Genomic DNA, 14392 nt, shown 5'->3' on the forward strand with positions numbered 1-14392 from the left:
GGTGAGGAGTAGAGGGGGATGAACGCGGGTGCAGGCAAAAATTAAAAATTCATTCGGTCATTGAGTTCGCGATAGAATTATTATCGCGCGCCCCTCGCATATTGTTACAAGAGCGCGGCGCCGAAATTAAAAACGCTTGATAAAAATAGAGAAGGCCCGAGTAGGATAGCGCGCGCTCCGCCATCGACTTTCAATTTTCTCGTCGTTCTTCCATTTTGTTATTATTCATCTCGGATAGCGCGCTGCGCGATATAATCGAGCCGAACGAACGGAAGAGAGGGGAAGCCGGCGGTATAAATTTAATAACGAATTATCATGCCCGCTGTGCCGGAAAGCGTCTAATTGTTATTCAGATTTTCCAAGGGAAATTCGCACCTCTCGCGAATATCGACATGTTTTACAGCAATCCGTAACAACGACGCTCGCACGGCTTGCCGTGATCCCGCCGCGACGGTACGTTTTTCTGTCGACAAAAAAATAACGTTTAACTCTCCGTGATCTGATGCCGCCTAGGAGTGTAACGTGTGTTCGACGTATCCATAAACTTTTTACGACACCTTCCCGAGAATGACACGCAGAATGGCACGGAAATCACGTATCATATTCTACGCGCGATGCTATGCCGAGATGACAGATAAAATTTTTACCGTGCTTTTATTTCCACGTATGCTACAGCGTACAAACGCCCCGCGACGAATAAAAGCGCGAATTTTGGAAGCGCGAACTTTGATGAAAATAGGAGCAAGATCGAATATAGCTTCAAGTCAGTCGGCTCTTCATTATGCGCATTCATCTTCGAAAAAACCTTCCCTGCTGCGTCCAACAGCCAAGAATATATTCAAAGAAAGAGGGAGAGAACAGGTAACCTCTTTTAATTCTAGCACAAATGAATCTGTGAGAGTTAATTCTAGCACAAATGAATCTCTGGCAATTCTTGCCTTGAAATATGTTTGAACGACTCTCCGCTGTCTTATTTATCGGTTACCAAAACGGAACGAATAATTCGTCGGCGAGGAAGCTTTCGAATAATTGACCAATGACGTATTCAAAGCGCGAGTTTCAATGAAGTATTCATCCGGCGCGATATAGCTGCGCAACAGCGGTGTTATTTATCTTGCCAACTAGGTTACAATATTTATAGCTTATCGGAGCCGGACATATATTTTTAAGGAAAAGATTTTTCAGAAACAGGGTCGATGTCCAATAAGATCGTGGGGAACATAATAGGCACCTTTCGCGCGTGTCTCGTACCTAAAATATATTTTTCTAAAGTGGAGCTATACACAGTTCTTGTACATTGAAAAATACTATACTCTTACACGCGTGACCTACATAGAGGTATTGCACTTCTGTGTAGTTTCCCTCTTAAAATGTACGCCGATACACAGCATGCGACGACGGGAATGGACGCGGAGATCCTACTTTTCTCAATAAAAATACTTCATCTCTTTATCACACGCATGATGAAAGGCCTGCTTCGCATCATTCTCCCAAAAACGAAGATTAGGAAATTAGACACGGACGTGACGCGCTAGCCTCTCCTCTAGCAACAATGTATGTACAACGACGTATGCAACGTATGTATACACACGATAACGTATTCAAGTGTCGAGATACACATATATTCAGTTAAATGCGTTAAAATATCTCTCGCTGTCATTTGCGCGTTTCGGGAGAGGAAAAACACGAATCTCCGATGCCCAGCAGGAATGAGAGATGGAGGAAGATGTCTATTGCTGTTGCAAAGGAACGTTGCTTGTCATTCTTCCTGCGGATGAATCTAACTTCGAGCACGTCCGCTCCGAATCAACGTTTAATATCAACAATTCGAGAGGTGAGAAAAAAATCATTACAGTTGTATCAGTCATTGTATATACAGGTATGTAAAAAGTCAACGATCCGTCTCACGTAAGATATTCCCGCCGCAAAGGAAAATCAGTTTTATATGTAGAGCCTCGTTTCCTTATCACAAATATAGTCCTTCGGCGCACACACACACACACACACACACACACACGCACGCACGCACGCACGCACGCACGCACACAAAAACGCAACACACACCGACAGAAGTGATAACGTCACCGTCATCTCGAGGATAACACTGATTTTCGCTGGCGTACACGTCGCTCGTGTAACGAATGAAAACTCCGCCGAACCACACGTTGGCGCGACCAATTGATTGCAATCTTATTGAAAATAACAAGCCAGTTATTAGATTGGCTATACAGCACTCTATCAATAAAAGTGATAAAAAAATATACGTCGCTTTGGCACAACTTGTGGAGGTTTATCGAACATATTCATAACGCGATTCCTCGTTCGTCTAAAAATATAGTCACGTAACTTATCGGCTATGTGAATACTCGAGGATGACACGCTTTGTCATCAGTTTCACTAACAATCAACGATAAGATCAAATCAATAGGCGCAGCTACGTGATCAATTGTGAAAAACAGTCTTGCAGATTAAGAGTGAATAACCCTCCTCGTTAACCCTTTGTTGCATATTGTTCCGTATATGGGACACCTATTTCTTCGTAATTTTTCTAGGCTTTTACGTTTCTATGCTTTTTGTTTTATAATTGGTAACACATAATCGGTACCATTATGTTCCTAAGACTTTCCGCTTTCAGCAAAATATGTGTTCGACAAAAGAATTCGGCAAAAAAATATTTTCAACAAAAGAATTTATGCAACAAAGAGTTGAACAACAGAAGCAAGGACGCGCTTCAAACAGATAAACGCGGAATTATACCGGATACCTGATCAACGAACATAACATATCTATTCAGCGAGAAAATTATTTAACGGTAATCTCATCCACTGATAGGGAGAAAAGTCTTGCACGCGATACGTATCACATATAAAGTATAAAAAATTACTTTATATCGAGTTACGTAAGATTCTTAAAACACCAGTCTCTGTATTACTCACATTGATGATTAACGCTCGCTCGACTCGCAGTTGCGTATGTATATGTGATTGTAAAAATGGCGCGTCGCGCAGATGTAATTACGAGAATAATCGTCATTACATTGGATACAAATGAACGTAGATAGTAACCTTGAAAGTAAACGAAATCAGTGATATTAATCGGGTACTTTCGTGCCACACCTTTTTAGTTAAATCATCTCTCACGTCGGAAGAAACACCATTTCGTGCATGGCGAGAATTCCTAAAACGTCACCCAATATATAACATGTGCACAGACTGTTGCAGGATTTCCACATTTCCTTTCACATTGAAAACGAATACGAATAATGTAATTTCTTTTCAACTCAGCCTCAAGACAGGAACATTGCATTTCGAATTGATAAGACGTTCGACGTAAGGAATTGCGGAAAACTTGAAACGACCTGTACCTATATAGGAATAATATCGTATATATATACATATCTTGCTCTAAATTTTTTTGGTAGACATATGTATATATATATATTTATATATATTGTATATATGTATATATATATGTGTGTGTATATATCAGAACTTTGTTTTTTCTCTTATATGTATATCGAGAGCAGTCGGAATAAAAATATGTCTGAAAGATATTCTACCTCACGTTCCTTTTCCTTTCGCATGAAGAGCTCTCCTATAGTTTCGGATCAGATCAGGTTAGTTCGGTCTTACCTATCAGCACCGAGCTTACTCGGCGCTCAACGACGTATCTGAAAACAACAGATTTCTTTCGGCGGCTTTCGGCCACCAGGATAAATTAGGGTCCTTCCATTGCGTGCGACTTATGCAACCCTGTATTCGTAATTGTTTCACGCAAACAACTTCCACAGAGGTCATTCGACGTAAAGCTTTTTTTTTCTCCGAGAGATCAGAGTGCGTGTTGAATTTTAAAATATTTTCTTGTCAAAGAGGTCAGAAACGTATTGAACTTGAAGAAGAAAGAATCGTGCACGATTGAGATATCATTCGAGGGATTATTCGATGCGACGTCTACGCGAGAGCTTCCGTGTCTTCTCATTCCCTGTTCAATTTCACGGCAAACGCCATTCTTCTCTTTTGCACGCACATTCTTAGATGCGCTCCTCTTGACGTTCGTGAAATGATATTTCAAACCGAGTGTAATCGCGCTTAGCCGATGCGACCTCGAAAGTTTCCGATGCCTTCCACGCTGATGAATAGGTCTTTCTCTCGCGTCGCATAAAATAATGAACGGAATGTCAATGTCAAGTTTATCTCTCTTACTCTCTCTACTATAATGTGTCAGCATCCTTCGCTCGAGAAACTGATTGTTCTACCTGTCGCGAGCGAAGTCGACGTAAAGTTGTATGTCTGAAGCCTTCGACGAAGTTTTCGCCGCTAACATTATTGCTTAATGTTTCGTATGCCGCAACGGAAGTACACCCGAATGTAACATTAACAATCGCTAAATCTATGGTCTATCAACAGCGCTTAAACGTACTTGTCCGTAAAGATCCATGTATGAGTAGTCGCTCTACGTATTACGTATCTGGATACATCATCTCCCACGTTTACGATTACTCTTTGGCATCCTTTTCATCTGTCTATTATACCTTTTCGCGCCGCCGCTTATTTGTGCGTACCTTTATCGTGGCACACGATATGGACTAGTTTCAAATTCTTCACCGTGAACAGATTGTCGTAACAGTCGTAGATTTCCTTCTCATTGATTGTGTCCTGCAGCGAGATTTGCAGTAATTTCGGAACGAGCGTTCTTGACCTCTCAATCCTGCAAGCATTATGAAACGATTACCGAATGCCATACATAAAATTCCATGCATATCTATCGTAGCTACTTAATCCTTTAAACGATTTCTGCTGCTTCGTTTAGTCGGAGTCTCTTTGTCGGTCGCACGTAACATTTCGCTGCGTTACACTAAAGAATAATAGCGCGTAATATATGATTACGAATATTTTCTGAGGCTCGCGAGCCTCTCAAAATTACACAGCAAATGGACAAAACTTGCGTAAAAAATATGTAAAGATGTCGAGGGATATATATCTCTTGCCTTTTTCTTTCAGTTAACACATTCGCAGCCGTGACGTAACGCAGGAGATCCAGTACAATATCTACGGTCGCGGATGCATTAATTAAATTTTTTGGCTTGATTGTTAATTTTAATTGATTAGCGAAAACTGAATGTGCATCTTTTCACCTCGTTATTAACTTTCATATAATTATAACTGCTTCAGTAAAAGGCGCGCAGCACACGAAAATACTTCGTTCAATTTTTAAGCAAATCCCGTCGCGCGTTTATAATTCTGGATTACTTATCAAACGCTATACGACGGCAGTAGCCAGGACTGAATTAGGATTGTTGATAAGAACTCATATCGACAACCGAGACGTTTTGATTGTCGTTTGTTGTCTTACTTGTGATCCAAATTCCACGTAGAAAATAAGACGAGTTCCTCTTTGGACCTGTACGGATTGATCTTGTGTCTGTCGCCGTAGGCGCAGCCGTCCATGTTCCACCGTCCCTCACAGCGGAATTCGCCCATGTTGTCGCAAATGGCGACTTGCTCCTCTCTGCTTCGCGGTTTCACGCGATAAGGGCAGCTCTCCGGCTCTTCGTCATTCGCCTCGGCCTTCGCGGGCTTTTTGAGCTGCCTCGCGTCCGTCTCATCCTCAATCTTAGCTGATTCGGTTGCGTCCGTAGCCGGCGATTGGAGATACCTCTCGTTGCTGATATGACCGAGCATACAAGGACAATGCTCATAACATAGGTTCGTAGCATCGGTCTCATCGGTCTCGTCGTCCGTAGAGTCAGTATTCGCTCTGCTCCTGTCGAAGTAGTACCCGAAATAATGATCTTCCTTAAGCTGGATCTTGAAGAACGCGATCGCGCGTAAGAGCTGTTGCCTCGCCTTGCGATCGTTCATGTACACGTCCGAGCACTTGATCTGCTCGATCGTTTTGTAGAGGTAACCGCGTATTCTGTCCTGACATCTGCGGTGCATGTACGCTTCCTGCATGAGTGAAAGACCGAGACTTTTTAAATATTCTAAAATCCATAAGAAGAAAGAAAAGCATGAAGCGGATATTGCTTACAGAATCGGATTGATTGTCACATACTATTGGATTGATGCAAAAGATTTATTATTTCTCTGTGAAATTCTCGTTTCAATATCCAAACTCTCGAAGTTTGAGTATTGAAAGGAAAAGAGAAAGCTGTCGCAGATTAAATGTTTAAAAAAGATACCAAAATTCGGTGTTGCTCGTCGTTCCATTCGTAAATTATTAATCCTTCGAAATTAGATAATTTCGTTATCCATTTTATTCTTTTTGCACCAACTTGATACATACAAGTATTATCAACGTTATCTATCAAATAATATTCGAAAATTTCCCACTTTAACACCGACAACGTATCAGCTTGTTATTTGGTTAAACCACTTAGATCGTAAGAGGAGTCGCGCGAGACGGACCATGATCCCTTTTCAACTCACTTTAGTTACGTAATTGGTTTCCAAATCTGCAAACCACTCCGGATGCTCGTTTCTCGTGCTGAGTGCTGTCTTGGTATCGTCCTTGTTCAACACGCTGTTCAACACGGCGACTTTCGCCTTGAGATTTTCCGTCAGGAATTGCGCCACTCTGTCGCCGGCGACGAGGAAATCAATGTTCACGCGTCTCAGCGCATCGTACAGGATGTCCGCGTCTGCGGGAAATCGTTTGTCCTTGAGAAAAAGGAAGGAAAAAAGGGAATGGAGAAAATTGCACGTCGCCCTCGCGCCCGTCGGGGGAAGCGAGCGATCCACGTTCCCCCGAGGCGCGCGCTTGGCGTTGCCAGGAAGTTCGCGAACTTCGAGATATATACTGACACTGCCCGGAATATTTAACTTTGGCGCTCGACCAAGTCGCTCGCAGTGCATATTCGTTATTGTAGCACGATAAACTTGCGCGGAATTTCTGGAGCGATGTGTCTCGGAAGTACTTTTAGGAGCTACGACGGTAACGAATGACAAATGCGCGCAAAACGACGATGCGGCGGCGGCAACGGCGGCGACGCCGAGGGCAACGAGAATAAAAGCGCGGAATAGAAGCAGTGACGCGACCTTTGTACAGTGTCACGAACCCGCGCCATTGATCGACTGAAAATGGAGAAATTGGATGCGAGCGATACGCTGTGTTAGCTGAAATTGAAACGGTTAACGTCATCTCGAAGATTGGAGATACAGCGTCCGATAACCGAGCATGTGATATCTCCTTTCCATCATCGTTCTAACCACATTACTTGTTCTAGTTTTCGGGACACCGCACATGCAAGTGTGTTCTCGTGTGTGTGCATGTTTTATATATCTATATTATGTCGTCGTATACCAACCAGACAACACCTTCTCTCCTGGCTGCTGCAGAATCAGAGTAGTCTGTGGTTCCAGCGTGTGGAAGTATTCCTCGTCGATCAACGAGCCATCTACGAGGAAGACGTTCACTTCCTCTGGGTCGTTAGTTATCTGTAAGACACAAGTCGTTGCATACAGTTGATCCTATCTACTTGTAAACTAAGTTCTATCTGAATAAAAACGCATGATTAAGTGATATTTATGATTTGTTCGCAAAAACATTATGAGGAAAGAACTGGGAGCAAAAAGCTGTTCCGTTAAACGACTAATCGAGAGAGACATGAGAACGCAAATTGCATGTTTTGCAGATAACTACCGACGATAAATTCTAAACTCTACTGTGCAGAATATGTATCAAATCTAATTACCGTAAATAAATGATCATTATTGAGAAATAATATAAAAAAATTTTCTGGCAATTATCAAAGTTTGAAAGGCTACAAGACTATAATATTACATTCCTCGTTTGCTTTCAATCTCGCTATAAACAATATTCGCAAGGCTAAACGTAAGTGTTATAAATTTTTACATCCCTTTCCTTGTTACGACGGCACCGTGAAAATTTTTCTCAGCAGCCTCGGAGCAATGAAGGTCGCAGTTACGCCCGTCCCTAGTCTACGACTCTTCTCGACCGGCGAAGTTTCCACGAGACTCCGAATTCTCATAAATAATCAGAGACAGAATAATCTTCCTTTCGCACCTCGTGCGCAAAGTTACGATGTAGCATTAAATCTAAGAGAAAGTAGTTCTCTAATCTCTTGTAGGCCGAGTGAATGATTAATTTCTGTATTCTAACTATAATGCAGAGTCTAGATGCTGCTAATACAGTCATAGGTCAAAACATCAAATTACTTGTCTCACGCGAGATACTCAGATGATATTAATATATCATAATATATTATAATATATTCGCGATATTAAATTTGTAATCGCTGAATTAACTGAAAACTCACATCTAACTCGTCATCATAAGCCTGTAATCAATAGTTATTACTTCAAACTTGTCTTAAGTGAAATAGTCAGATTTAAATTCAGAGTTAGACGTTTTTCAGCGGAATTTTTCAGCTGAATCGCGATTATAATCGCGAATCTGACAATTTGCTATCGAACCGCGATATACAAGTAGATTAAGTCGAACAAAAAACTTCTCTGTCATTTTGCGAACAGCCACGTAAATCTTGAGTGGCACGTATTATTATTTAACTGAAAAACTTGAATCTAACTCTGCATAAAGATCTGAATATTTAACTGTTAAATACGGACTCAAATTCAAATCTGAGTATCTCATCTAAAATAAACAAGTGACAACAATTAATCTAAATCTAATCAATAATAAAACAAATCTAATCAATAATAAAACAAGTCTAATAAATAATAACACAAATTTGAGGAATGCGACCTTCCGGGTCTTGCTCGAGCGCAGAAAAATGCGTTTTCCGACTTTCAGCGACGCTGCAGCTGAATATGTCGACTTTAATATGCGAGAACACACTAGTCCACGTCGTTTTATATCGCTACCCGGTGCACAGAAATATTCAGATTGATTTCCAAGTCGGGGCGCGGAAAGTGGATCGGAGACCTTGACATTGAGATGTTGGCTGTCCCTGGCCCGGATGGTTCGATAGAGCCAGTACTGCGGGCAGACGCGTGCTGATCCCAAGGTCGCACTGCAACCGGATTAACCTACCTACCGACGAAACGCTACCATCGGCTGCACCGCGCGCACTTCCAGGCCTCTCTCGCATCAAGGCCAATTGTTGATAAACCCGCGCGATGTCAACACGGTCGATACGAATGATGTAATTGTTAAATATACACGTGTGTATGTTCTCGCACATGTTAATAAAGAGATGTCGATGGCACGTTTCACGCATGACGATAATTTTTGCAAATTATTCGGAGTTTTTATTCATTATATGTTACTGGGTTCTAAACATGCTTAATGGCTCTTATGAATGGTTTTAATGAATGGTCTACCTTGATGACGCTGTATCTCAACAAATGACCTACGCCACGCGTTGGTTTTAATTTGCATATTTGCTATTCCACGATATTCTGTGCACACTATCTTACATCGTCAACCCAGAGTCGTTGTCGTTATGGAAAATTACATGGCGATTGCGTAGCATCTGTGCGATAAAGTCGAGACGGAAACACGAATCGTTTTGACGCCACTTGAATTATCCTTCTCGCAAATCGCGACGCGCTCTATAATCGAGATCCCTTTTCGTCGTACGCTTATTTTCGCAACTGGTTCCTTTTTTTTCGACAGATATCGTCATTGCCTTTTCGTACTGTCAGGGCGACAAGACCTGAGGTGTATGATTTAAGAATAGAATGCGTGCCAATTATTCCAGGGTCGATTGCACAATGCAGAGGAAGAACAGACGCACCGAACGGGCACGAATCGAACGAATCTAGGCGAGAGAGATTCGATTAGTGCGTATGCACCGAACTATCTCGCTTCTCTCAATGCGCGACTCTACAATGCATTGAATGATCGTAAATCGAGCAGCAATGACTCGCTCGTTGAATGTGCGCGTTTATTTTTGTTCTCGCCGCTGTATTGTGAATGTTCCATAAATAACGCTGGGACAGTCTAAACCAAAGGAAGCGGATTATGTTCGAGCTACGCTTCTCGAAATCTGCTCTCTCGTGTAGCGGAGAGGATATCAATATTCAGGCCGATATTCTCCTCACGTGTGCACGCGTATGTGAATGCTTAACAGCTGCGCTAATTGATTAACGATCCGTTCGAGGGAAAGCCCGTCATTGGTTACACGATGAGGCCGAGCGCGCTGAAAAGTGCACATATGTACCTGCTCTCCCGAACGACGAAGCATTCATTCGCGAAATAGCCGATGAATGCAAACGCGCGGTATTTACGTGGCAAATTTCGTTACGTTATGGTATACGGTCGCTACATTGCGTGAAAATTCGTTACATTATTCATACGACGCCTGTCGCAGCCAGGCGCGCGCGTCTATGTGGTCTGTGCGCGAACGAGCGAGTGAATGGATGCATCATCATCCGAGGCAGGTTCGGCGTATAGACAATACAATGCGTGGTCGAACGTGTACTTAGCGTGTCAGCGGGTACTCACATTCAATTTCGCGCAGGCCTTTCGCTTCAGTTCCTGAAGACTACGACAGGCGATGCCGAATTTTCGCGTGCGGCTCACATCCGTCACTTTATAGCCTCTGAGCTGAAACGAATCGTATGAAGTTGTATGTGGACGCACGCGATTTTACCGTGAAGTTGAGGTAATTATTACATAAATACGACGAGATGCGTATTATCGTCGATTTTCACTTGATGTGCAATTAAATAATTAGCACGAGCAACGACGACGTTTATTTTAATGTGCGATTTAAATACTATACCCCGCGCATTCGCTAATTCCCAACTTTGTTGGCGTTATATTGAGTGACATGTTTGGGGCGCTTCATTGTTGTTGATTTCTACTGAGTATTTATTTACTTACTGTACTCCGTTATTCGCGCGCGCACACACCGTGGCAAATTAATTGCGCATAGTTACGCAATACGAAAAACCAACTGTTATTGTGGTGTTTTTGTTTTCACATCGCAAAACAGGTCGAGAGGAACGTGCAGCGAAAAAGATGGCGAACTTTATGCATTAATTTGAAAGGAGACTCGGGGGAGAATTTAGCTTTTGTGTTACATGAACAGGTGCGGCAAAACTTGGTCGTGGGTGAGGAAAATTTTGCGAATAAAATGAAATGAAGTTGGTAAAGCGAACAGTCGAGAGCGATGAATCCCTGAAATCAGAGTAACCACACACCTCGATGGAATCGAGACGGAAGTATCGCGGCAAGCTGAGAGCAGAAGCTCTCCTCTAGTTGCAATAAGTGAGCGACACGTCGCGTAATATTGGGTTACCTCGAAACCAAGTAACCGCGTAATTGCACTCAGCCCCACGTTCAAGGCCATCAGATTTCAAAGGTGCGCGCGTCACAATTTCTTCGAGTGACCTACATTTTACATTCAATGGCGTCCAGCCACGACCACTCGACATGTCACGTCAAAATGCAAATGTCATGAATAATAAAGCCACTCCTGTCGAAAGCCGACGATCCCTTCCCGTCCTTCCCGTGTGCGCGTGCTATTATTATGCGTATTTTATTGATTAATGACACGAAATGATAAATTGCGCGCGAACGCTGGAGTGTGTACGGTTGTGCGTGCAAAAATATTATCATCCCCACTAAGAAAATAAACACGACTATTAATGATTATTAAAAAGTAAGAGATGAATGTTTCAGCGTGCTAAATAATTGAGAACAGACTACAGACGAGTCGGCCTCAAATCGGCGCGTTGCGTTTAAAACAATTTACAGAAAAATTTTCTCCTCGCGTTGCATCAGTAATATCGAACGGTGCACCCCTCCCAGCACGTTACATCCACCTAACTCCACCTTTTACCACACTTCCATTTCCTGACGTTCAGTCGTGAAGGAGGAGCACAAAAGTCTTTGATTTTTCTACTCAAGTTTTACACGACTCAATATCGCGGTGAAAATTCGGCAATTACAGCTATGTAAATTAAAAGAATTTGAAGAAAGATTTAGCGCCGCGCGGCAGAAAGTTGTCAGTAAAATTCAAGGCTGCACTTCGTTATCACTGTGTGGACTGATAACACTAATCGTATGAAGTAAGCAGTAGCACGTGTCGCATACCTCATTTTTGCACGGCGACTCCGTCAGACGGCGGAAGCAGTCGACGATGAGGGACATGATCGTCCGGGTACAACGGGGAACGACGAGACTGTTCGTGAAAACAGATGGCAATCGGACGACGGACAACAGACGAATGCCACCCTCTTCTCACCCGCACTGCACCGCACCGAACTCCCCGGCTCTCTCCGCTCGTCTCACGCCGTCGCGTTTCTCGCGATCGCCCCACTCGCACACTGACCCTGACACTGACGCTCTTATCGTTCAGGGCCGCCGCTCGGATAAGACCTGGGGATAAAACGAGAGGTGAGGAGAGAAGCCGGACGGAGTGGACGGTCGAACGACTGAACAAAAGGTCGTTGACGAGCGAATAGCGGAGTGGAGCAGGTAGACTGGGAGACGATCAGGAACAAGCGTCGGCCGCGGAGAAACGGTAGGTCAGGGAGGCCGCTGGTCTACTCCGGTAATGGAAACTGGTTGGCTGAGAGAGACCACGGTGAAAAGCGGCCGCGAGTGCTGAATAATGCCGTACTGGTTTCGCGAAAATCAGGGGAGAGAGACGGGTGTGAAGGGCGCGCGGGAAAAGAGCAGCAACTAGCGGTTCCAACATCGGCGAGTCACGAGGAGGGAGTGCGTCCCGACTGGAAACGCTGGACAGAAGAAAGGATGAGCCGGGAAACGCGCCTGCGAGCTAGAAATCCGCTTCGTGTCACGCCGCTTGCCAGAGGGCAGCACCTAACGGAGAGAACCCGGCCGGGAATACCTTACCTTCGGTATTCGTGAATACAGACACGGGTTACCTTAAATTGATTGAAAGCGACCGGTACCTTTGCGTACGGATGTTACGAGAGAAATTAATTGATAAAATATTACTTATATATTTTCTTTTACATAAATGCTTGTACACCTTATTATTGATTAAGGTATGTAGGGATTTAAAGAAAATCATAATAATTGACAAACAATTGATAAGTAAACAATAAATCGCCGTATATAGTTTGATATTTAATAAAAGCCGAGCAGAAGTGTCAAAAGTTGGCGAGCGCCCTGACGAGTGCTTTACAATTAATTGTAGATAATCCGCGTCTATACACAGAATAGCGAAGGTTGAAGATTTTTTGGTTAGCCTTGTACACATCGGTGCTGACTCGTAAGAAATATTGCATATTATCGAGATAAAGTTTTAATTCCAATTGAATTAAAATCCAAACAGTCATTTGCAAGAATGTGTTTGCTTGTCCAGATACGTGTCATAGTTAATATTTATTGCTGTTTTCCGCATTATCTTGTTGTATCTGCTATGAAATTGTTTACAATATTATTAGGTGTTCCGGTTAGTTTTGAGGGTTCACTGTAGATGGTTATAGCTACAAATCTGCTGGGAACATTTTGAAAATGGGCACGTCATGTCAAAGCTAGGACATCTCTACAAACAAATTAACACATGTCCTGTGCATTCGTAAACATAAACACACTGTTTAGTGCGACTAAACATGAAATATGATAAAGAGCATTTTCGACATATATTACTTTATTATTTTGATTCGAAAAAAAACAGCTGCCAAAACTCACCGATTCATCTCAGAAACTTATTCTGAATCTGCTCTATCAGTTAAAACGTGTGAGTACTAGTATCGACGATTTAAAAGTGGTGATTTTGATTTGAAAGACAAAAAACGTTCAGATCAACTAAAAAAGTTCGAAGATATCGAATTGCAGACATTGTTGGATGAAAACTCAGCTCAAACAGAATTAGCTACAACATTAAATATTGGTAAATCAACCGTTTCTGATCGTTTACACGCAATGGAAAAGATTCAAAAAGAAGGCAAATGGGTTCTACACGAATTGTCTGAATTGGCTATTCAGAATCATTTAACCATTTGCACTTTATTACTTTCTCGTCACAAGGAGAAACAATTTTTGTATTAAATTGTAACTGACGATGAAAAATGGATATACTATGATAATCCTAAGCGTAAAAGATCGTGGGTAGATCCAGGCCAACTGTCGACATCGACTCCAAAACGCAATATCCATGGAAGTAAGGTTTTGTTGTGCATTTGGTGAGACATAAAGGGCATCGTGTATTATGAGTTGCTGAAACCGAATCAAACAGTCACTGCTAAGCTTTATCAACAACAATTAATCAATTTGAATCTTGGTTTGAACCAGAAATGTCCAATAACAGTTCAAAGAAAACGCAACGTGATTTTGTTGCACGACAATGCTGGACTACACGTTGCAAAAGCAGTTAAAGATACGTTATCGAAATTTCAATGGAAAGTCTTACCACACACCGCGTATTCACCAGACTGTGCTCCTTCAGATTATTACTTATTTTGATCGATACAGCACTGTCTTACTGACC

At 42.5% G+C, this 14392-nt stretch overlaps 1 protein-coding gene across 1 annotated transcript; it reads right to left on the bottom strand.

Moving 5' to 3' along the window:
• Positions 1-1243: 1243 nt before the first annotated feature.
• LOC116844889 (DNA fragmentation factor subunit beta) lies at positions 1244-12680 on the bottom strand. Its single transcript, XM_032817011.1, has 6 exons — positions 12025-12680; positions 10429-10530; positions 7307-7436; positions 6429-6640; positions 5353-5948; positions 1244-4707 (listed from the first exon to the last, which is right to left on the bottom strand). Exons 1-6 carry the CDS (start codon positions 12079-12081, stop codon positions 4548-4550), a joined length of 1257 nt encoding a protein of 418 aa, XP_032672902.1. The 5' UTR covers positions 12082-12680; the 3' UTR covers positions 1244-4547.
• Between the last annotated feature and the right edge of the window lie 1712 nt (positions 12681-14392).

This window comes from Odontomachus brunneus, unplaced genomic scaffold, assembly GCF_010583005.1.
Source record: "Odontomachus brunneus isolate Ranch 3 - 2012 unplaced genomic scaffold, Obru_v1 Obru_scaffold_047, whole genome shotgun sequence".
NCBI classification, from domain to species: Eukaryota; Metazoa; Arthropoda; class Insecta; order Hymenoptera; family Formicidae; genus Odontomachus; species Odontomachus brunneus.